This window comes from Artibeus jamaicensis, unplaced genomic scaffold, assembly GCF_021234435.1.
Source record: "Artibeus jamaicensis isolate MK-2021 breed Jamaican fruit bat unplaced genomic scaffold, CSHL_Jam_final contig_759, whole genome shotgun sequence".
Classification (NCBI taxonomy): Eukaryota; Metazoa; Chordata; class Mammalia; order Chiroptera; family Phyllostomidae; genus Artibeus; species Artibeus jamaicensis.
The window spans coordinates 473,949-495,588 of NW_026521953.1; the positions used below are offsets into that span (position 1 = coordinate 473,949).

General features: G+C 43.6%; 1 protein-coding gene across 3 annotated transcripts in view; it reads left to right on the plus strand.

Moving 5' to 3' along the window:
- The window catches only part of SYT9 (synaptotagmin 9), a 179,409-nt gene that overhangs the window by 54,452 nt on the left and 103,317 nt on the right, over positions 1-21,640 (plus strand). For all 3 annotated transcript variants that reach the window (XM_053672237.1, XM_053672238.1, XM_053672239.1), the window contains exons 2-3: positions 1,644-1,995; positions 11,994-12,540. In XM_053672237.1, the coding sequence (XP_053528212.1) occupies positions 1,644-1,995; positions 11,994-12,540 (899 nt within the window). The remainder of the gene's footprint in view (positions 1-1,643; positions 1,996-11,993; positions 12,541-21,640) is intronic.

The window sequence follows — 21,640 nt, forward strand, 5'->3', positions numbered from 1 at the left end:
AAAGATTGATTGGGAGTCACAGAGGAGATACACTAGATCCATCACCAGCCCCGGCAGCTGGCTTTCTGTCAAGAGCAGTTTTTCATGAAGAAACTCTTATCATTCCCTAAGAATGATCAGGTACTCTCTGAGTCATGTTGAAAAGCACATGAATGCCAGGAGGTCAGCTTGACTCCGTAGGTAAGAGGTTTGCAGGAAGGGTTCATGTGCCTGCCAAAGCAGAAATGCAGGTCGTCACGTATCAGGGACTGTTGGTGTGCTGTGGGCAGTGAAATTTGTGAATATTAAATAATGCATTCCTAATTTTCTTCTTTATCATTGTATCTCCAAAGCTTAGCACAGTATCTGGCATGTTTGGATATTCAGAAAACTTTGGCTAAAGCAGTAAATATTAACAATGGAGAGAGTCCTTGTAGCACAGTAAAGGCAGCAGGGGTGTCCTTTAAAGCAAGAGTTTACGGCCACCACTGTGCTAAGAATGAGCTCAGGTTGATGCCTCAGCCTCCTTGGCTCTGCTAGAAGGTGGGGTAGGAGCATGGAGGGGTTTGGGCTTTGTTCTGAGAGTCAGAAGCATAGCCGCTGGACAGTGCACTGCCACGGACCCCGCCTTTGGGACCACAAGTCCCCATGGCAGAGGCTGTTGTTCCCCTGCCACATCCACTCTCCCTTACACCTGAGCACACGTCTCCTGACCTCCAAAGGCCAGCCCCTGTGTTTATCTGAATGTGGGATTTTTCTGGCCACTGCAGCTTACTTTACCACCCATGCTGCAGGTTGGAAATGCCCCTTGAGAGCTTCCTTCAAATCAGTGACTGAAGGGAGTTGATGTTATCAATACCCCATGTCTCCAGCCCCAGGTCAGTAGGGGGCACTCCAGGTATACGGAGCCTCCCCAGCAAGCTTACCCTGTAGTCCCCCACTGTGGTACCCTCGTGACAAAGCTCCCTGTGCTGGCTTCCTTTCCTAGATCACTTCCCTGTTCCTCTACCTGTATTATCTTCATCTCAGTAATCTACTTGCCCTTGAACCTTGTCTCAGGTCTGCTACTGGGAACATCCAAACTAGAGCCACTGTCTCTGGGTCCTGGGCACTCTGACCACTGGGATGTGGGTGTTCTTGAGGCTTTAGAGGACTTGAGCTTCATTTTGCTAAGGCCCTTAGAAGTTAATATCAAAAATAGAAAAAAAAACCTGTAATTTAAAAAAAGTTGTTATTTAAACAATTTGCAAGTTTTATTACACAGCCCTTTGAGATGACAGAGGAGTTTTTCAGGACAGCCGAAACCGCTCTGCTCATCCACTAGCAGTGGTCTGTGTGGCCACAGGACAGGGTAAATGATAATACCACTCTGCTGACTTGCAGGGCCTTCCTCGTCCCTCTGGAGAGCCCGTCTCATGCTGCAGCTGCCGGTGTCTTGGTTCTAAGCCCGGCCTGCATGTTACCTCCTCCGTGCCGTGTCCAAGTCCTCCCTGTATGTGCCTCAGAATCAGATGACCCAGTGGCATCCCCCTCTAGGCCTTCCTCAGATGGCCTCCTGAGGGCTGAATGGGTACCCGGGTCATTCTGCCCACCCTGTGCAGTGGATGGGCACAGGGGTTGGGGAGTGACAGTCATACTGACCTTTAATCTTTGCTTCTTTGCAGATATCTCAGTCAGCCTGCTGACCCTTGTGGTCACAGCCTGTGGCCTCGCTCTCTTTGGCGTGTCTCTCTTCGTGTCGTGGAAACTCTGCTGGGTTCCGTGGCGAGAACGAGGCCTGTTCTGTGGTAGCAAAGACAACAACCAGGAGCCTCTTAACTACACAGATACAGAGACCAACGAGCAGGAGAACAGCGAGGGCTTCCTAGACCCTCCCAGCCCTTGCCCCGACTCCTCCATGAAGATCAGCCACACGTCCCCCGACATCCCCCTCTCCACCCAGGTGGGGGGCCAGGAGCACTGTGCCCAAGGCGTCCGCATGAAGCGCCAAGTCACAGAGCCAGCCTCGTCGACTCGGTCAGTAATGCCGCCTTTCTTTCTGAGTGCAAGGCACGGACCACCCACTCATTCCCCTCTCTCGGCAGCAATGGCACTGAGTAGGCAAGAAGCCTGTGACCTCCCACATGGCCATTCAGTGTCATGGACATGAATATGGGAAAAGTCGGTGCTTCCTGTGTTCCAGTGAAGGTGTCTGAGCTCTGCGTAGTCTCTGCTTAGTCCAGAATAATAGTAGTTACCGTGACTAAGACTCACTATGTCAGGTACTGTCTAAGGACTTGATCTGCATTATTACAGCTGACAGCTTGAGGTGAGATGGATCCTATTATCATATTCATTTCACAGAAGAAACTTAATTCAAGGAGTTTAAGTAACAAAGTCATACATTGGTGAGCACCCAGGTCAGGTTTGAACCCTGGTTCAGTCAGTGCCAGAGAGTTTTTAAACCAGTGCTAGTGCTGTGGAGCTTATTCCCCATGCCTCGGACTGAGCTTAGCTGTCACACACAGGCTGTCTTTACACTCCACTGAGTGGCTGGCGGTCTTTGTCCATCTCCAGCCTTTGCAGGGCCTGCAGAGTACCCAGGCCTGGGGTCACTCTCTTTCTGTGGCTAAATGCTTTGTGCACTTCAGCAGTGGAGAAATAATACAATGTAGTCACCAATGCAAGGTTCTGGGGCCCAGTGAACTGCTTTACTTACATGTGTGATATTGGACCCCTTAATCTCTGTATGTTTCCATTTCCTCTTCTGTCAGAGAGGAATAGCGATAGCAGACATATAGGTGGTTTCAAGAATGAAACAATAACGTGGACATCATGGGCTTTGCACAGACCCGCACCTGGCAGATACTCCAGGCATGAGCTGCCTGTTTTGCTTTCAGGGTTGCTATTATCAGCATCGCCATCACAGAGACAGGCCTCTCCCAAGACTCAGATGTTGCATAAAGGTGGCTTTGAGGTCACACAGCCAATTCCGAATCACTGGATATAAAAATTCACTCTCAGTAAGAGACTGTAGGAAAAGAGACTCAGGAAGCAGCTTTCTTTAAAATGAAACTATTTGCTTGAGCAACAGCCAGAGGAAAAGCTTGTGCTGTTATTTGGGAAGTAGGAGCAGTTTGGGGATAATTTTTTAAAAATCTTTCGTTATTTGTTCTCTAGAAACAGAAATAAGATTTTACCCTTTTTTATGTTGATCAAGTTTATCCTAGAGGCTCTGCTCGTTCACATTAAGTGGGATGGAGTATGACAGTTTATAATTTAATTTTTTCAGAAACCTATTTTAGCTTCATTTCCAATTCTGAATCAAAGAGCTAAACCTAAAATATTCCTCTGTGAGGAAATGGATGGTTGTTTGCCATTTGATTTAGAAGAAATCCCCGGATTTTGTCACTAGAATTTCTCTTTGGATTTAACACTTGAATATAGCTGGAGCTCTTTTTGATGCTGCTGGGGAGAGCTCAGGCAGTGATGCAAATGCAGAATAAGGTCTTCGCACCGCTTCAGTAACTGGAGCCCTTCACATGCAGTTTCCATTGTCTCCTTTTGGCTTTTACTCTGCCTGTTAATTTTTCTGATCTGGGTTCCATCAGTACAGGGGGGACAAGGCTGTGTTTTCTATCAGATTATAGATCTGAGGACTCTGCCATAATTCTAATGAATTGATAGCACGCGTATCACTGTACTTCTCACAGTATTTATTCTAGAAAAATGTGTAAGTACTCTGCATGCCAAAAATAGTTCTTATTTAAAAATAAAAACTACAGATACTGTCACCGCTGATTCATGGAAAATAGATAGAAGGAAAAAATGAAAAGAAAATAGAGAAGAAATTGTTCCTGTCAAATATATTTTTCATTTAGATTTATTTTAGTTTGTAGTCATGCAATTAAGTTATCTTTTTTTTTTTAGATTTTATTTATTTATTTTTAGAGAAGAAAGGAGGGGGAAGGAGGACAGAAACATCAATGTGTGGTTGCCTCTCATGTGCCCCCTACTGGGGACCTGGCCCGCAACCCAGGCATATGCCCTAGACTGGGAATTGAACCAGTGACCCTTTGGTTCGCAGGCCATCACTCAATCCACTCAGCCACACCAGCCAGGGCCAAATTACCTTTTTTGATGGCCCAAACAAGTTTAGTTATATCTGAACTACAGTAAGAAAATGAATAATTCTTTCCATCTGCATTTGACTTAATACTGACAATTGGCATCATTATGCATTTAAAACATTCTTATCTAAGTTACTAATGCCCTAGTCTTATGGATCCTGTCTGGAAATACATCTCTGCTGATGGCGTTACCCTAAGAATGGTGTATGGTCTTACAATTGTTTAGGAATTGTGTTGTAATATAAACACACACACACACACACACACACACACACAAAGCATTTTTACTAACAAAATGGGAAACATTAGTGAAATTTCCTTCATGCTCTAAAACGTTTTTACCATTCTTTTTTCCCTGACATAGTTGGGGAGGGGAAGGTACTCTGCTCCTTACTACCATTTGTGCCTTCTTTCTCATTATGTCCTTTAGCTTCTCACTGCCGTCACTTCCTCTCTCATTGCTTCCCTCCTGTGGCTGTTGTCACTTGTCCCAAAATCCCCAGGACACTCGTTGGCCAGAGCACATAAGACTCAGATTCCCAGTGGGGGCATCCCCACTGCCACTGCGGTCGGCATTGCTTCTGTCACAGTGTTAACGTCAGCAATCCCTCACCCCAGCTGCCCTCCTCAGCCTGCACCTGGGTGGCCCCCCAGTGCCCTCTGCAGTGTCCTGAAGATGAGCTCTGTTGCATCTTGGAAGAACATTTCCGGTCAGGATGACTTTCTGTTGTCTTCCAAGATCAAATGTGTTAGCGTTCTGTTTCTAGTTAGCTCCGTTCCTATTAGAACCCTCCAAAATTCTTGTTAATTCTTTTTTAAAAGTGACTTTATTTAGTTTTAGAAAGAGGAACCGAAACATCAATGTGTGAGGGGAAACATTGATCAGTTGCCTCTTGCACCCCCCCTCCAACCTGGGACCTGGCTCACAACCCAGGCATGTGCCCTGACGAGGAATCGAACCAGTGACCTTTAGGATTTTAGGTTTGTGGGATGGCACTCAACCCACTGAGCCACGCAGTCAGGGCTTTGTTAATTCTTTTTAGTTTGGATGAAATCTCTTTTGTATAATGACCTAATATCCTGGGAAGGTTGGGGAGGAGTTCAGAATTTTTTTATTCCCAGAATATTTTAAAGGTCTCTCTACTCCAAATACATAAAAATTCCTGCATCTTCAAATAGAAGGAACCTTGAAAGGCCACCCAATCCAATCTCCAATTTATTGTCCCAAGAGGAATATCCAATCTGTGTTTCCAAGCTTTCTCTAAGTTCCTGCGTGATCTACAATGCATGTTTCTAGAGTAAGTATATGGGTGCCGTGGACAGAACATTTCTGGTAGCTGAGCCCCAGCAGAGAAGACACATGGACATCTAATGTCGGGGTCTCCTGGAGGTTGAGACAGATCTGCATATGGTAACTTCCATTTTTGAAGCTGTCAGTGTATGAAAATCTGAAGAAAGAACTAAAAGACTTCTTCAAACAATTGTAATATTTTAAATGTTTCTAATATTTTCAATACAGAACAGTCTACCTTAATAGAATTACGCCACTCATCGAGTAACTACAACATTTAATCCAAGTGTATTACCACTTACTGGAGTTTCAGACTTTCAGTTACCACACCACAGACTCCTTATGAGGTCTCTTAAGGCTCTGTGTGGTACTGCCACAGTCTGCTTCTGCCAGCTGTCAGCTCCCCTCGGGCCACCATGGGACACAACCCCAGAGGACACTGGTAACATGGACTCGGTGAAAGGCTTTATGTGGAGAAGCTCATCACACTCCAACTACACCAGCCTCTCTCTTAGCTCCTTCAGTGTCTCTGGCCCTTTCCTGCCTTGGATCCTTCACACCTGCTATTCCTTCAGCCTGAAATGCTTTTCCCTCTTCTTTGCCATCCCTGGCTCCTTTGCAACCTTCATTCCCACCTAAAATGTCACCTTCTCAGAAAGGCCTCCCCGACCGCCCTGTCTGAAGTACGTGTTGTTCCTCCACTCCCTCCCACTCTTAATTCTCTGTGTAAGAGAATTCACTTCTTCACAGGGATTGAACTCTATTTTTAACTAAATGACCATTGATTATTGCCTCCTGTCTTTAGACTATGAGTTCTGTGAGCTCAAAGGCCAGCCACATCCACTTTGTTTCTCCCATGACTATGTAACCACTAGCCCAGCCTCTGGTACATAGCAGCCTTTTTTCACGAATGGCTGACAACACATTCGTCAATATTAGGCCACTTTGCTCATGTTCTGCTGACAGGAATGGCAAAAGGCCTGCAGTGCAACGTAAACTGAGTAAGGCCTAGAATGGTGTGAGGCTGGCGCGAGGCCATTTATACAGGTCTTACATTCATTAAGGGACTCACTTTCAGACTTCAGACCTTATCTCTGAACCGAGCAATTCATAGAGTCATGGAAATACACTGACCAAACCCAGCGGAGACAATCAGCACACTTTAAATGGCCCCACTATTTGCTGCCACTCCAGTAAGTGGTGCGCTAGGAGTGGGTGTGGTAATTAGACTATGAATAGCACAGTTCTGTTAAGCTAGACTGTTTTATGTTGAGAGCGTTGGTTAGATAGAGACGTGAGACAGTTTTTTTAATGCTTCTTTTTAGGTACTTCTTCAGATTTTAATACACTGACAGCTCCAAAAATGGAAATTGTCTAGACCTCTCTCAACCAAACATAAATGTGTATTTTCTCTACTGGGATTTAATTATAGCAAGCTATTATGTCCGTGGCATTCATATCTTTACTCCCGACCCATGCGTTAAGCATCTGCTATGTGCACCATTCTATATTATGTGCCAATGATAAAGAGAAAAAAGATACAGCTCTGGCCTGGAAAGGTCCACAGACTAGTTTGATGACGTGTGCGAATCACATACATTTCAGTGCTCGAGTTGCTGGATGTGGCAGGAGTGCATAAGATTCGTGGGACGTGGTGACGGCTGGATACGGGGACCATTTGAGGCCTGCAGTGATGAGCGTCTGGACTCTGTTGGGAGCTGTGGGAAAGGAAGGACATATGAGAGTGAGCTCCTTAGAGAAAGGCCAGTCTTAGTGACAGGGACATAGGCTCATCGTAGTAACGGGATTCATCTGAAGATGACACCCGGTTTTAAACCTATTTCACTTGGGAGGGGGTGGGAAGAATTGGGTTACGCTTTAGTGTATCTGACTGCATCACCCACACACCTCCACTGGCCAAGGCCTGAGGCCTACATCCTGATTATCTCACTCACTCTAGAAGCCTCTGAGTCCCATTACAAGGAAGCCTCACGGAAGTGGAGAACAGACTGACACTTGTCAGAGGTGAGGGGGGTTGCAGGACTGGGCAGAAAAGGTGAGGAGATTAAACAAAAACAATAACAAAAAACTCAAAGACAGAAACTACAGTGTGGTGATGGCCAGAGGGGAAAAGAGGGGGGGGGAGAAGAGGGTAAAGGAGGGATAAATGGTGATGGAAGGAGACTTGACTTGGGGTGATGAACACAATACAACATACAGATGATGTATTATAGAATTATACACCTGAAACCTATATAATCTTACTAACCAATATCACCCCAATAAAGTGAATAAAAAGGAAAAAAACTGGTGAAAACAAACAAGAAAACCTCTAATTCCCCTGTCCTGCCCTTGCAGTCAGTTGGCTGCACCTGTCCCTGTCTGCGACTCTGCCTTCCTCCGTGTCTGCCTCGGGCCAGGACAGCACCACTCTTCATCTACATAACAGGGGGCATTTCAGGAAAAGAAATGTAAGAATCCTGCCTCCACTGATTCCAGACTTCCCTGTTTTGACTTGAACCTAGCCCAGAAACCCATGGTGGTTCTGAAATCAGTTTACTTGTCTCTCTTTCCTCTCCACGGACCCTGAAGCCTTGTCAACACGAATGCCCCAGAACCAGGGAAAAGATCAGCCAACTCTCACCTGTGAAATGGGGTCCCTGAGGTGAGGGATAGTGTACCCTTGTCCACCGCTGCCCAGGGGAACCCAGCAATAGGAAGGATGCCGGAAGTTCTGGGCACTGGGTATTAGGAGAAGGTGCAGGGGCAGAGGAGCTGAAGGCCTCGTCTTGCTGGAGAGCTGGGGCTGAGTTCAAAACTCGGTTCCCCTCTTGAGGTCTAGAGCCTGGCATGGAGGCTGGTAAGTATGAGGCCAAGTTAGTAAGAAGGCTCAGCTCAAGTGCCACCTCCTCCGTGACAGTTTCGCAAGCCGGAGGCATGTTTGTCCCTCTGTCCCTGCCTCTCTAACCTCCAGGTGTTTTTTATCTCCCTCTGCCCCGGTATCTGTATAATTCGTGTATGACTATCTCATCACCTGCCTCAGAGTCATTTTCTTGAAGGCAATGACTAGGCTTTTCCTCTCTCTCCCTTTCACCCTACCTGACCCATTGCTCTGCACATTCAAATTTGTTGAATTGCAGTAATGTTCTCTTTCTTAGGATCCAGCGGAGGTAGTTGGCTTTTTAGATGATGGCTCAGGGACCAAGACTTTGGGGGCTCAAAGTGGGGTGCTGGACCTGGTTAATTCAAATTTGAGAAAAGCCTTTCACACCCAGGCCCCAGCCTCTCCTGACCCTTGGCTGCAGCTCGACACCAGGCTCAGATTCCTTCAGGCACAGAAGTGTGTTTTGGGGTGTGTTATGAAAAGTCTACTTTTTGGATTTTTTAGTCGTGTTTGAAATTAGGCTTTCTTCAGCCTCAACCATGAATTTTCCAGCTCAGGTCTGGATAAAGTTCTCATCCTGGCCTCTTTCAGACAGGAAAGTGGCCTCTGTGGGATGTGGAGGGAGGCGAGTTTCAGCTCCAGGGGCCAGCTTCTCTAAGACAGCATTAGGGTGTGACTTACATACAGAGAACACTCTCTCATCACACCCCATCTTTGGGGCGCACCTCCTCTCCTTCCATTCATTGCACACCTTAAGTCCTAAGGACATCAAAATACAAGACTCCCCAGACCACAGAGGATTGTCTGCTTCGGACACAGATCCCCCCCCTAACACACTCACTCAGTTTCACTCCATGGCTTTGACATTCTGCACCCTTGGTGGGTGGCTCCTCTAGCTCACTGTACTCATGGACCACCTTCATAGACCATCTTAGAGCCCATCCCTCATCTGGGGCACTGGGAGCCAGGTCACACATCTGTTCTGTCTTCCTGTGCCTTGCTTTTGACTTGCTTATCTTCCTACCTCTATCTGAATAGCCTACGAGAACCAGGGGATACTTGTTTTCCATTTCCTCTACCCCTCCCCTTCAGGACCCTGGGGCACGCACCCTGCTCTACTTTCTCATTTCTCAGCCCAGGGAGCTGCAAAGGTGGTGAGTTAGTTACCTGGGTTCTTTGGCGGCCCTGAGCTTCTCTAGTCCATGCCTCCAACCCCAGAATCGCTGACTCTCTGCTGAAAAGAAATTGAAAGCGACTGAAAGAGAGCCCCAGGGAGTGAGAACTGTCCTGGCCTGTTACAGCCGGGCTCTCTGCTTTAAGCCACTACTTTACAATTGGATGCAAGTATTTTCCCCGTAGTAAGCGGGATTCTGAATTGGGGGTGGGGGGTGGGGAGGGGAAGTGTTGGGAACAAAACTCATCATGTAACACATTTGGGTGGATAATGGTATTCACACGTATGCCTGATTTTTTAAAAAATAACCTTCAGCAGCTGTGTTGGTATTTTGAATGGAGGGTCTGTGCAATTGCTTTCAGCCTTGGAATCACACACTCTCTGTAACGCCCTCCCCGATCCACTCCCTCTACCCCCTGCAGGCAAGCCACTGTGATTGGGAACAGCAGAACATGTAGGACTTATTTCTGTTCAGATTTCATGTCTTAACATAAATGTACAAGGAAAACAGAATATGTTCCATTGCTAAGCAGCCAGAGTTGTGCAGTTTTAAATTAAAATTTACATGGCAGGCTTAGTCCTACAGACGAGGGTTAAGACAAAATCTTGCTGTGATGAATCTAAAGCCATCACTCTCCCAAAAAACTGGAGGTATGTTGTTATGCACCAGGAGTCTGCTCAGCAGCCAGCCTGGAAGAAAAGTGAGGGCAGGGTGGCAAGGTCTGGGGATAGTGTGGACACAGAGCCGGTCCTGTCACGGGCACGGTTGCAGAGAAGGCACATCCAGTGAGTCTTGGTGGAGTACTTCTAGTATTTACACAGCCTCACTAACAGCTCCCAGAATGGCCCATCGTAGGTGGGAACTGACTCCAGACCCCAATATGGCTCTTGTTTAAATCCAGCCTCGGGAGAGAAATCAGTAGCAGAAGAAGCCACAGCTGCTACCAGCCCCTTGCAGCCTCTGCATAGGGCTGGATACTGGCTGCTCTCTGCCAGTCCTTTCTGCCCAGAGAGCCCAACAGAGCGAGACCAAAGTTCTGTTCCAGGATTACAGAGGCTCAACATCTTGACAAGGGAATGACTTGGCTATACTTGTACAGAGAGCCAGTTTGGGTGCTTCAGAGTGTCCCCTGACTCTCTTCCTACCCCTGAACAATCAGAAGATACAGAGAAAACTTCAGCTGGTGGATTTCTCTGTAAGAAATCAAAATCTCACAACAGAAGCTTTCAGACCACACAATTTTTGCTCATGTGGAAATGTGTATGCCTAGGGTGTGTCTGCTTGTGGTGGACAGTGTTGGCTGTGACGGGTGCAGGTGACAGCCTTGTGACTGTGCCTGTTTTGTACCAGGTGGGTGATTATTTGGCTGTGTATTTTAGGATGAAGAGGAATGTTCAGCATAACATCTGTATGACAAGGCAGGATGATTTCAAACATGTTTCGGGGGTTATTAATCCCAGTTTTACATCTTTGTTTTATAGAGTAGTTTCCAGAAAGGAAAAGAAGATAAATGTTTGCTCTGCCTCTCCCAACTATGTACCAATCCTTCAGACACAGCCTGGCAATACCCTTTGAGCTGGTGGAGAGAGGCTATTTTAATTAAGATCATTGAGAGACTACAGAAAATGCGGTATCATGAGTAAACTCTGAGCTAAAAACAAACAAAAGTAGTCTTCAAAACAGCCTTGTATGGAATGACTGCTCCTTTCAATTTGTGAAGATTCACACAATAATGCACATTTCAAGGAGAATTTCAGGGAAACTTTTTACCTGAACCCATAAGCTTAGAGGGTGAAGAGTAGATTCTGTTAGTAGATTCACTTGCAAATATCAATGTTCAGCATTCTCTAACTGGATCCTTGAATACATGTGTAGTAGCTTTCCTTTCCTTTGTACCCATAATGTTTAGTACAGAAATAAGCCCCTTCCTGCTGCTCAGTCATTACCCACGTGGTATCACAGAGACGCTCCCAGAGCCGTCACCAGACCTGTCAGCCAACGCAGTCCATTGCAAGCAGAGACACCCTGTCGCATACATGCTCACAAAAGCAAAAATTGTGTTCTGGTAACTGAATGATGTGATTTGAACCAGTAAGAATATACATCCATATAAAGCTGTAAGCTGTAAGCCTGTCACAGGAAATTCTGTTTAAAGAGAGTCATTCTTCTAAGAAGATACACAGCTAACTATTTCAATGCCAGGATGATGTTATATATAAAAGTGAATATTTTTATTTTTAAAGCAGTCTGAACAAGTCTTTAAATTCCACCAGCTGAATAACCTTTTTTTATGGCATATTAGTTTAGAAAGTGCATTAAACCTTTAAAGCTCCAAGGTCACATGTAGTCAAGTTCATTTCCTGATACCAGGCCTCAAGTTTGGGTTTCAAGCCTTGGGAAGCAGCTTACTCACATTGATGAGCATATTGAATTTAGACCCACAGATCTAAGCTTTTAACAGTGCATAGCAGTCTACCTACATCCCAGACACAAGTTTCTGAAAGACTCATAGCTAATGAGATTATAACTTTGTCCTCTCTTGCTCTTCACTCAAGGCATAATTCAATCCGAAGACAACTCAACCTGTCAAACCCAGACTTCAATATCCAGCAGCTTCAAAAACAGGAACACTTGGCTGGAATCGGTCGAATTAAGCCAGAGTTATATAAGCAGAGGTCATTGGATAATGACGATGGGAGAAGGAATAACAGCAAAGCCTGCGGGAAACTGAACTTTATATTAAAATATGACTGTGACTTAGAGCAGCTCATAGTGAAGATTCATAAAGCTGTCAATTTGCCCGCCAAGGACTTTTCTGGGACTTCAGATCCTTATGTCAAGATCTATTTGCTTCCAGATCGGAAAACAAAACACCAGACTAAAGTTCACAGAAAGACCTTGAACCCTGTGTTTGATGAAGTGTTTTTGTTTCCTGTTCCCTACAATGAACTTGCAGCCCGAAAGCTTCACTTCTCTGTGTACGACTTCGACAGGTTCTCTCGCCACGACTTAATCGGCCAAGTGGTGGTGGATCACTTCCTAGACTTGGCTGATTTCCCCCGGGAGTGCATCCTTTGGAAGGACATCGAATATGTCACCAATGTAAGTCCAGCATTTCTTCTTTCTTGGGGCGGGAGTGCTTCTTGGTCAGAATGCAAACAAATTACTTACACCTTATTTTATTTGAGGGGCAAAGTATAAATTTCATGTCAATATACATGTATTATAGCTTTGGCTTCAGAACCTCATTGTACCTTTCTAGAAATGGTACTTTAAAAGGTCTTTAACAATATTCACTTGAAATTTCTAAGGATTATTGATGAAAACAGTATTCAAGAATAACCTTTGCTCTTTTCTACTTTGTAATTCTTAGCTATCCTCTACTAGACACTACATATTATCTGTCCTCCTTACCCAATTCTCTTTAAAGATTTCTTAGCTCATTTGTGCTAAATGGGTCCTGGCATCCTATTGCCCATAATCTGCAGGTAAGAGCATTAAGTTCTTACCCATGTTCTCAGGTCAGCTCAGCTCACTAGCATTTCTCTTGATGGGATCTTCACCCTTAACCTCAGAAGTGAGAATGGTTGAGAAGAATTGGTGCCACATTTTCAAATACTGAATCAAAGTTAAAAGAAGAGCAGTCTAAAACTATGTACATGAATTGGCAACACTGACATACAGAAGGTCAGATCCAGTTAGAGCTCAGGAGAAGGAGAGCAGAGGTGCCACGTGGCGATGCCCTGTGTCCGTGCACACATTTTCAACGCAGGACTGAGGTGGTGACTTTTTTCACTCCATCTGCATCCTTTTCATTAACCTGCAGAGGTTCAGCGACACTCCCGAAATGGAAAGTGGAATTGGACTTGTTTAGGTAACTGATGTTTTCTTTAGGTTTTAAAACTTTTAATTTGCATATTAAAAAATTGTACATTTCAATAATTGAAATCATTTTAGCAAAAAGTGGCACTCTGATTAAACTGCAATGATATTTTAATGCTACTTGTTTATTTCACCTGTCCAAATTCCCTCAGGTAACCATTAGCTTGTATTTGGGAGTACAGGTCCTTCTGAGGCCTTTCCCTTTCTCGCTCCCTTTTTTGAATCCAAAGACATCAAGCACCAAATCCTCACTCAGCCCAGACCACGATCCAGCTTGTGTCTGGAGCCCATCTAGTGAAAGGCTCTCACCTTGCTCAGGAATCGAACACACAAATTCTCTGCCCAGTGACCAAGTAACCACCTAGTTCTTTGTCATCCTCAGCCTGTGAACTGGGCACTCGCCCACATGTGGACACCTTCTCTTCACATGCCACCAGGACCCAGTGCCAGCTTTGCCCTACTGCTCCGATGAGCGAAGGGTAGCATGGGTTTTGCTTGCCTTGATGATAATGTTAAGGAAAGAAAAGAAGGTGCAGAGAGCATTGTGTGATGAAACTGAAGTGATTTGAGAGGTTAGGAAAGGAACAGATCTCTTCAATCTTCAAAGGCTGCAATATCTATAAACTCAAAAACTGATGCGAGAGGAAGCAAGGATTATACTTATTCCCAAATCAGTAGGCAACGTGAGAAGCTCTAAAGAAACAAGATGGGCAGGTGGCTTATAATGTATGAACGGCCCAAGAGCGAACACTCTCAATGGAGTGTTTGCCAGGTCCCCTTGAGTGTAAGCTGAGAAACTTCTGCCAACAGCAATGGGCCTTGGTAGAGGGAGGGTGGTCATACCATCTAGTGTGATGTCAACTTATATTTTCTCATAAATGAATTCCATAAAATAGCTGGAATGGTTATTTAAAAGTTCAACAGGGGTCCTGCTGTGTGTGGCCTTCCAGGGACTTTGTGGAGAGAACAGCACTGATTGGACAGTGGCTGATAAAAATCTGGATACAGCTGATCCCTGGTGGGAATGTCTCCTAGTTCCCTGTGGGGTAAGAACAGAGAAGGGCAGCCTGCACGGCCTCAGGGCCCGGGGATCACTGCCATTTGAGCATCCTCCTGGGACTGAGTTCCCCGTCCCCACTCACAATTCTTGTGAATTCCCCAGCAGCAAATTTGTGAAGAATGTTAAATTATTTATCAAGGAGGAAACCCCAAAAGGCCAATGCTTCAAAATGAATGAATGAATGAATGAATGAATGAATGAATATTCTAAGCCTTGATCAAAGCTGTTGGATGGTCAGCAGGAGAGAGGATATTCTGAGAATGGAAATACAGATTATTTTATAATCTATGTATTTTTATTAAAAAATTATTATTTGGGATTGTGTTGACTGCTTTTTGAATGTTACTTTGTATAGACTGAGATTTGCTGAGGTTTTGTCTCTATAACAGCATATCTGGAACTCAGTGGATGATGGACACGTACCAAGGAATAGGGATAATTAAATGAACAGGCATGAACCTGCCACTCAGGTGGACAGTGGAGTATCACCGGTACTTCGGTGACTTCTGGGTTCTCTCTCATCATGTTGTCTTTCAGTCCACTCCTGCTCAGAGAAAACCACTCTCCTGATTTTTATTTATTGTGACATGTTTGTAAGACAACGTATTATTTGGTTTTGTCTTTTTGTGATTTTCATAGCTCTTTGACTTTTTCTTTTCCAGTTCACATTCATTTTGACATTTAAAATAGAGATGAATGGAGATGCAGTTCATGTATTTTCATTACTGTAGAACATCCCATTGTGTTATATATGGCAGATTAGCTTTCTTGTATTGATGTCATTTGGGTTTGTATTAGTATTTTTATGATTCTGAATAATATGGCAGAGAACATTTTTGTGCACATTTTCTGGTTCGTATACACAATAATTTCCCTAGGGTGTATCCCTGGCAGAGGTAAAGTAGACACATGTTCAGCTTTTCTAGGCAACGCCGAGTTCTTTTCCACGGTGGCTGTACAAATCGATCCTCCCACTGGTGAGACATGAGAGTTCCTGATGCTTCACATTCTCACCAACTCTTGCAGTTGTCGCACTGTTGAATATGTGTGCTGTGCATGCATGGAAAATGGTATATAATTTGTATTCTGTGGTTGCCCATCTCTTGATATGTTTATTGGCCATTCATGTCAATATGTTTATTGTTTCTTTTCTTGCCAAATGGTTGTTCAGCACTTGTTTTCTGTTTCCTTTTCCTTATTCATTCTCACATATTTACATAGTCTGTATGTAAATTCTTGGTGATGTGTATTGAAAACATCACCTCTCCACTTGTGGCTGCCTTTGTACTCCTGTTATGGTATCTTTGATCAATAGAGGTTCTTATGTTTAATACAGTAAAACATGTCAATATTTTTCATGGAACATTAGCATTTTTGTGTCCTGTTTAAGAAATCCTTCCTTACTCCGCATCACAAAGATATTTCTTCTGTATTTTCTGTTAGAAATCTTAATGTTTTGACTTTCCTAATTATGATTTTAATCTACCCAGAATGAAATTGTTTGTATAAAGAATATAAGCATTCTGTGTTGGTCAGCTTAGGCTGACAAGAAAAAACCCCATAAACTGTTAAAACAACAGGAATTTATTTCTCATAGTTTGGGAAGCTGGGAAGTCCAAGATCAAGGTGCCTGCACATTTGGTTCCTGGAGAGGGCGCTTTTCCTGGCTTGCAGACAGCCACCTTCTCACTGTGGCCTCACATGGCGCAGAGAGAGAGTTTTGGCCACTCATCCTCCTCTTACAAGGACACTAGTTCCATCATGGAACCCGTCCACATGACCCCATCTAAACCTAATCCCTTCCCAAAGGACTCGCATTGGTATACCAAATACCATCACATTGGTATTTGGCTTCACCGTGTGAGTTGGCAGTGACGTAAATATTCACTCCTTAATGCATCCACATTTTTTTTTTCTGTACGGGTAATCAGTTTTCTGGCATATTTTCCCAAATCTGCCATGCACGCTCTGTCTGGTACAGGTTTCAATATAAGAGTCTGTTCTGGCTTCTCTTTTTCTTATCCGTTGTTCTATTTGACAATCCCTACTATCATTCTATGATAAGCCTTAATACCTGGAAGAGAGATTTATTCATTTTCCTGCTATTTCTCCAGTTCAGTCTTGACTGGTACTTGACTTTTCCCATAAATTTTAGAATCTAATGGTCAAGTTAAACAAAATATTTTCTTTCATCTGTTTGCACTTATATGAAGTCTGTAGGTTAATTTAGGGAAGTTTTACATCTTTTATGATATTGAGTCTTCCTACTCATAGCAGTTGTGCATTTCTCCCTTTGTTTAGTTCTTTAAAGTTTTTGTTCAAGTCCTACAAATTTGTACAAATTTTTGTACAATTTCCTACAGGAGGATTTTTCATCTCTCTTGTTAGATTTATTGGAAGGTGTCTTTTTGGCTATTTTAAATGGTATCTTTTCTAAAATTGCACTTCCTAGCTAGTGCTGCTGTATAGTAATAAGTTTACATTTTGAATATTTATCTTCTATTTGTCAGTCTTGCAAGACTTTATTAATGCTCTAATTGGATTGTGGATGCTTCTTAGTTTTCTTTGTAAATAGTGAGTCATGTGAACTATGATAGCTTGTTTCTTTCTAATTTGTATACCTTCTATTCTTTTAAAAAACATTTAGTGCCCAGACAAGGAATTCCAAAACAATGCGGAATGATAGTTATGGTAGTAGTCACCCTTGACTTTTTCCCTTATTTTAAATTGAATGTTTTTAACATTTGCATTGATATGAATTTTGCTATAGATAGTTTGTGGATGTCTTCATACTATTGAGGATGTATCCCTCTATTCCTAGTTGACAAAAACTTTATCACAAACAGTGCTTATATCAAATGCTATGAAACTCTGAGGTTTTTCCCCCTTTGATATGCCCCTCTGGTCAATGACATTAATTAATATTCTCATTTCGTGCCAATCTTAGATCACTAGTGTGATCCCGACTGGCCTCAATATAGTACCTGTTTTATGCATCGCTGAGTTCAGTTTGCTGATACTTTGTTTAGCATTTTTGACACCTGTGCTCATGAGTGATACCTGCAATCTGCTTTCTTGTACGGTCCTTACCTGGGTTGGGATCAGCGTGATTCTTGACTTACAAAATTGGTTTGAGGGTATTATTTTGGGCATGTTTCATTGGCCTCTGCTCAGTCCCCTGGAGGCTTTGGGGTTTTTGTTTCTTTTTCTTCAAACTGAAAAGATCTCCTTTAGTCTGTTGCTTCTGATTAGGTCCAAACAATGAGAAGGGGAAGAGAATGAAGTCGGGATATTTATTTCTCTACGTGTCTTCTTTGGGGTCTCCGTAGGTTGGCAGTAATCTTCAGCACACAGCCACAGCAACAGCTCCCGAATGTCTTTGTTTTGCTTTTATTCTTGGCAGGTTGTTATTCTGGGTATAAAAACTGTGGTGGGGGGTGGGGAGTGGGGGGTGGTGAAACTCTTCAGTTACTCTGATTTCAGTATTGTAAACCTATCATTCCCTAGTCTGCTGACCTCTAATTGCTTTGAACAAGTAAACATTTAGTCTAGTATTTATTCCTGTGTATGTAATTTTCCTTTTCTTTCTTACTGCTTTTAAGATCTTGCTTTCCTATTTAGTGTTCTGTACTTTAACTATAATATTGCTAAGTGGGCATTTCTTTTTATTTATCCTGACTGAGATTTACTGGGTTTCCTGGATCTGAAGTTGTTTCTTTTTTTAAAAAAAATATTTATTTACTTATCTTTATTTTTTTAAATCAATTTTATTTAGTTATTTTTCAAGTACAGTTTTTTGTCTATTTTTCCCATCCCAGCCTCCCCCGCCCCTTGCTCCCCACCTCCCTCCCATTTCCACCCCCCTTAGTTCTTGTCCCTGTGTCCTTCCTATTTATCTATCTTTAGAGGGGAAGGAGAGAGGGAGAGAAACATCAATGTATGGTTGCCTTTCGTGCGTCCCCTGCTGGGAACTGGCCTGCAGGGAACCGGCCTGCAACCCAGACATGTGCCCTGACTGTGGAATTGAACTGTGATCCTCTGGTTCGCAGGCCTGTGCTCAATCCACTGAGCTACACCAGCCAGGGCTGAAGTTGTTTCTTTTTATCAGTTCTGGAAAATTTTCAGCCATTTTCTTCTTTCTATTTGTAGAAGTTTTATTTGATGTGTTTTTACATTTGCTTACTATATATGATAGTTTCTTTTTTCCCAACATACTTTTAGTTCTCTTTTCTATTTCTCCCATACCCATGTATGTTCATAAACATGTATATATGTATATAAGCATACATGCATGTATATAAACATACCTGCATATGTGTGTGTGTATATATATATGTATATTCTGTTGCTCATAACCTTTGCAGCTCTGATTCTTTCGCTTGGCAATTCCATCCACTGCGTAACTTACCATCCCTTGTAGTCGCTTGTATTCATTGACTTATGATTGTGAGCTCACCTGTCTTGGAACTCGGTCAGTACAGTCAGTCATCCTTGGTTATCGTGGGGAATTGGTTCCAGGACTCCCATGGATACCAAGATCTGCAGACTGTCAACTCCCTTAGTCAGCCCTCAGTATCCATGGGTCCCACACCCTTGGATTCAACCAAGAGCAGATTGATAGGGAATATGCAGATGCAGACATCGCGAATGAGGAGGGCCACTGAAGTTTGCAAGCCCTGGGTTTAAAGTACATCCCTTCAGAGATGATTTGTGATAGCTTCTACCAGATGCCTAGGTGAACTACCTGCGTGCAACCACTTTAAACTGAATTTTTGAGGGCTTTTGGACAACAGAGGTAGGGTAAATACAGGCTCCAAATGTGTAAGTGTAGGCTTGTACTAGAGGTTAGAAACTGGCATGGGGGATTTTTTTTCTTGCTTTACCCAGAGCAAGTTCAAGACAGAATGAATCTCCAACGTCTACTTATGCAAAGCAGATGTTCTGTTTTGTATGTGTTTTAAAAATGTGACCCTTAGCCCTGGACGGTGTGGCTCAGTGGATTGCATGCCAGCATGCAAACCTAAGGGTTGCCGTTTTCATTCCCAGTCAAGGCGTGTGCCTGGGTTGCAGGCCAGGTCCCCAGTAGGGGGCATGTGAAAGGCAACCACACATTGATGTTTTTCTTCCGATCTTTCTCCCTCCCTCCCCCTCCCTCTAAATAGTTAATAAATTAATAAATTAATGGAAATAAAAATGTGATCCTTAATCCTCAGGCAGGATACAGGCAGGATTCTCCGACAGTCCTCAAACCCAGACATTAAACCACAAGAGATTCAGAATTTCCTCCATTTAAGCTCCAGCTCTAGAGCTTACTTACCTCTGTGGATTTATTTTATTTTTTTTACTGTTTCTGTCCCATCAGCTTTGCTCTGCATTAAAAAGGATTTTATAATCCAGTATTTTTATCTGAAGCAGTTTCTATGAACATCCAACCAATTACCGGAAACATTGTATACTGCATTGCTCCAAGCCTGTTCAAAAAGCAGTTTTTACTTACACTAACTGAACAGTAACCTTTGTAGTCTTTATATGTTTGCCTTGTGATTGAATAGCCAGGAAGAGCCTCAGAGGTCCTATAATCTAAAAATCCTCATTTAGCACATAGAGCTGAGTGGAGGGCCATGAGGAGATTCAACCAAGGTCACACAGCTGGACAATGGCCAGATAAGCAATGAGGACTGAGTTTTTCAACAACTGACTCCATTCGTGAAAAGTCACCTCAAAATTATCATGCATGCTCGTTTTCTTTCCCTTCTTTCCCTGGCTAACTTGCGTGAAGCTTAGGTTCCAGCTTAAATGCTACTTCTCAGAGAACTCTTACCCGAGCCCTGAACTAGGATAGGTGTTTCGAGGCTTGGCTTCCATGACACTGTCTACTGCTGCCGTTCCTTATCATACCTTCATTTCTGTTATTTGTCTATTCTTTCATCTCCATTAGACAGCTCTGTGAGTGCAAAGACCACCTCTGGCTGGTACGCTACTATGTGCCCAGCCTCTAGAATGGTGTTTGGAAGTGAAATAGTTAGTGAACACTAACTGAGTAAGATGAGGTTCCGTAGGAGGGGCTGCTTTGGTGAGGCTTTGGGCCTGATTTGGTTGGGAACTGTTAATGCAGAGCAGAACCTGTAAACTAATTTTGAAAAATTTTGTTCTTTATTTCTCCAGGGCGATTATGAGTTTTATAAGTGTTAGCAGTCAAATAAAAACTAATTCTTGGACCTTCCTGTGAAGAAAAAATAGCAATTATTGAACGTAAAAATGATAGTTTAATTAAACCTCTCACCTAGAGAAACAAGATCAATCGATGATGGTGTAACACACCTTTGTGGGACGTATATTGGCTGATGGGAGAGAAGGCAGCGTCTGGGGGAAGGGCTCAGAAAAGGGTGAGGGGTGAGGTGAGTGGTCTGCGTGAATACTGGCCGCAAGCTCCCAGAAAAGGTAGGAGACAGGCTGTACGGTGCAGGTGGACTGCTGGCTTTACATACACATTTCCTTTGTGGTGGGAATTGTTGAGAAAAGTGTGGGAGCAGATGCAGGAAAGGTTGGAGATTTGTGGTTGAAGATAAACAGAAATTTTGGGCAAAAGATTTGGCACAGGGTTTTGATCTTGACCAGTTCTAACCAACTGATGCTAGCTAATTAGTGGGCTTGTTAAGAAGAATTAAGGGCTTAGCAAATGGGAAGGCCGGGACCCAAGAGCCGGGTCTGCCGTAGGTTTTGGACAACCAGTTCCCCCTGTTACTCCATCTAACGCCCTCTAATTGCTCATTCGCGTATTCTGTACACACTCTCTTCTCTGTCTGCAGTGGCCTTTTTATTTCCACTTCTCTTCTGTGGTCACTTAAATGTTACTCTTCTCAAAGTCCTACGCTTCACCATCACCTTAAGCAAGCCCTTCCTGTATTCACCAGGAACAGATCAGGTGTCCCTGTGAGCTTGTATAGGATCCTCTGCGTACCTCTTCATAGCAGGTACCATGTTCGATTGTGAGTACCTGTCCTGCCTATCCCACTAGACTAGGTGTTCCTTGAAGAGAAAGTCTTTGACTTCAGTACTTAACCTAAGAGGTAGACAATAAATGCTTTTTGAGTGAACAAATGAATGAATGAGTGGATGGATGGATGAATGAAATGAAATGAAGATGGAGCCAATATAGTGTGTGTGTCTTAACTAGGATTCCCTGGAAGCAGAGGCTCAGAGGGACTCTTGCGCAGGTGGTTTATTGAGGAACTGCTTTGAAGTAAAACTTGTAAGGAG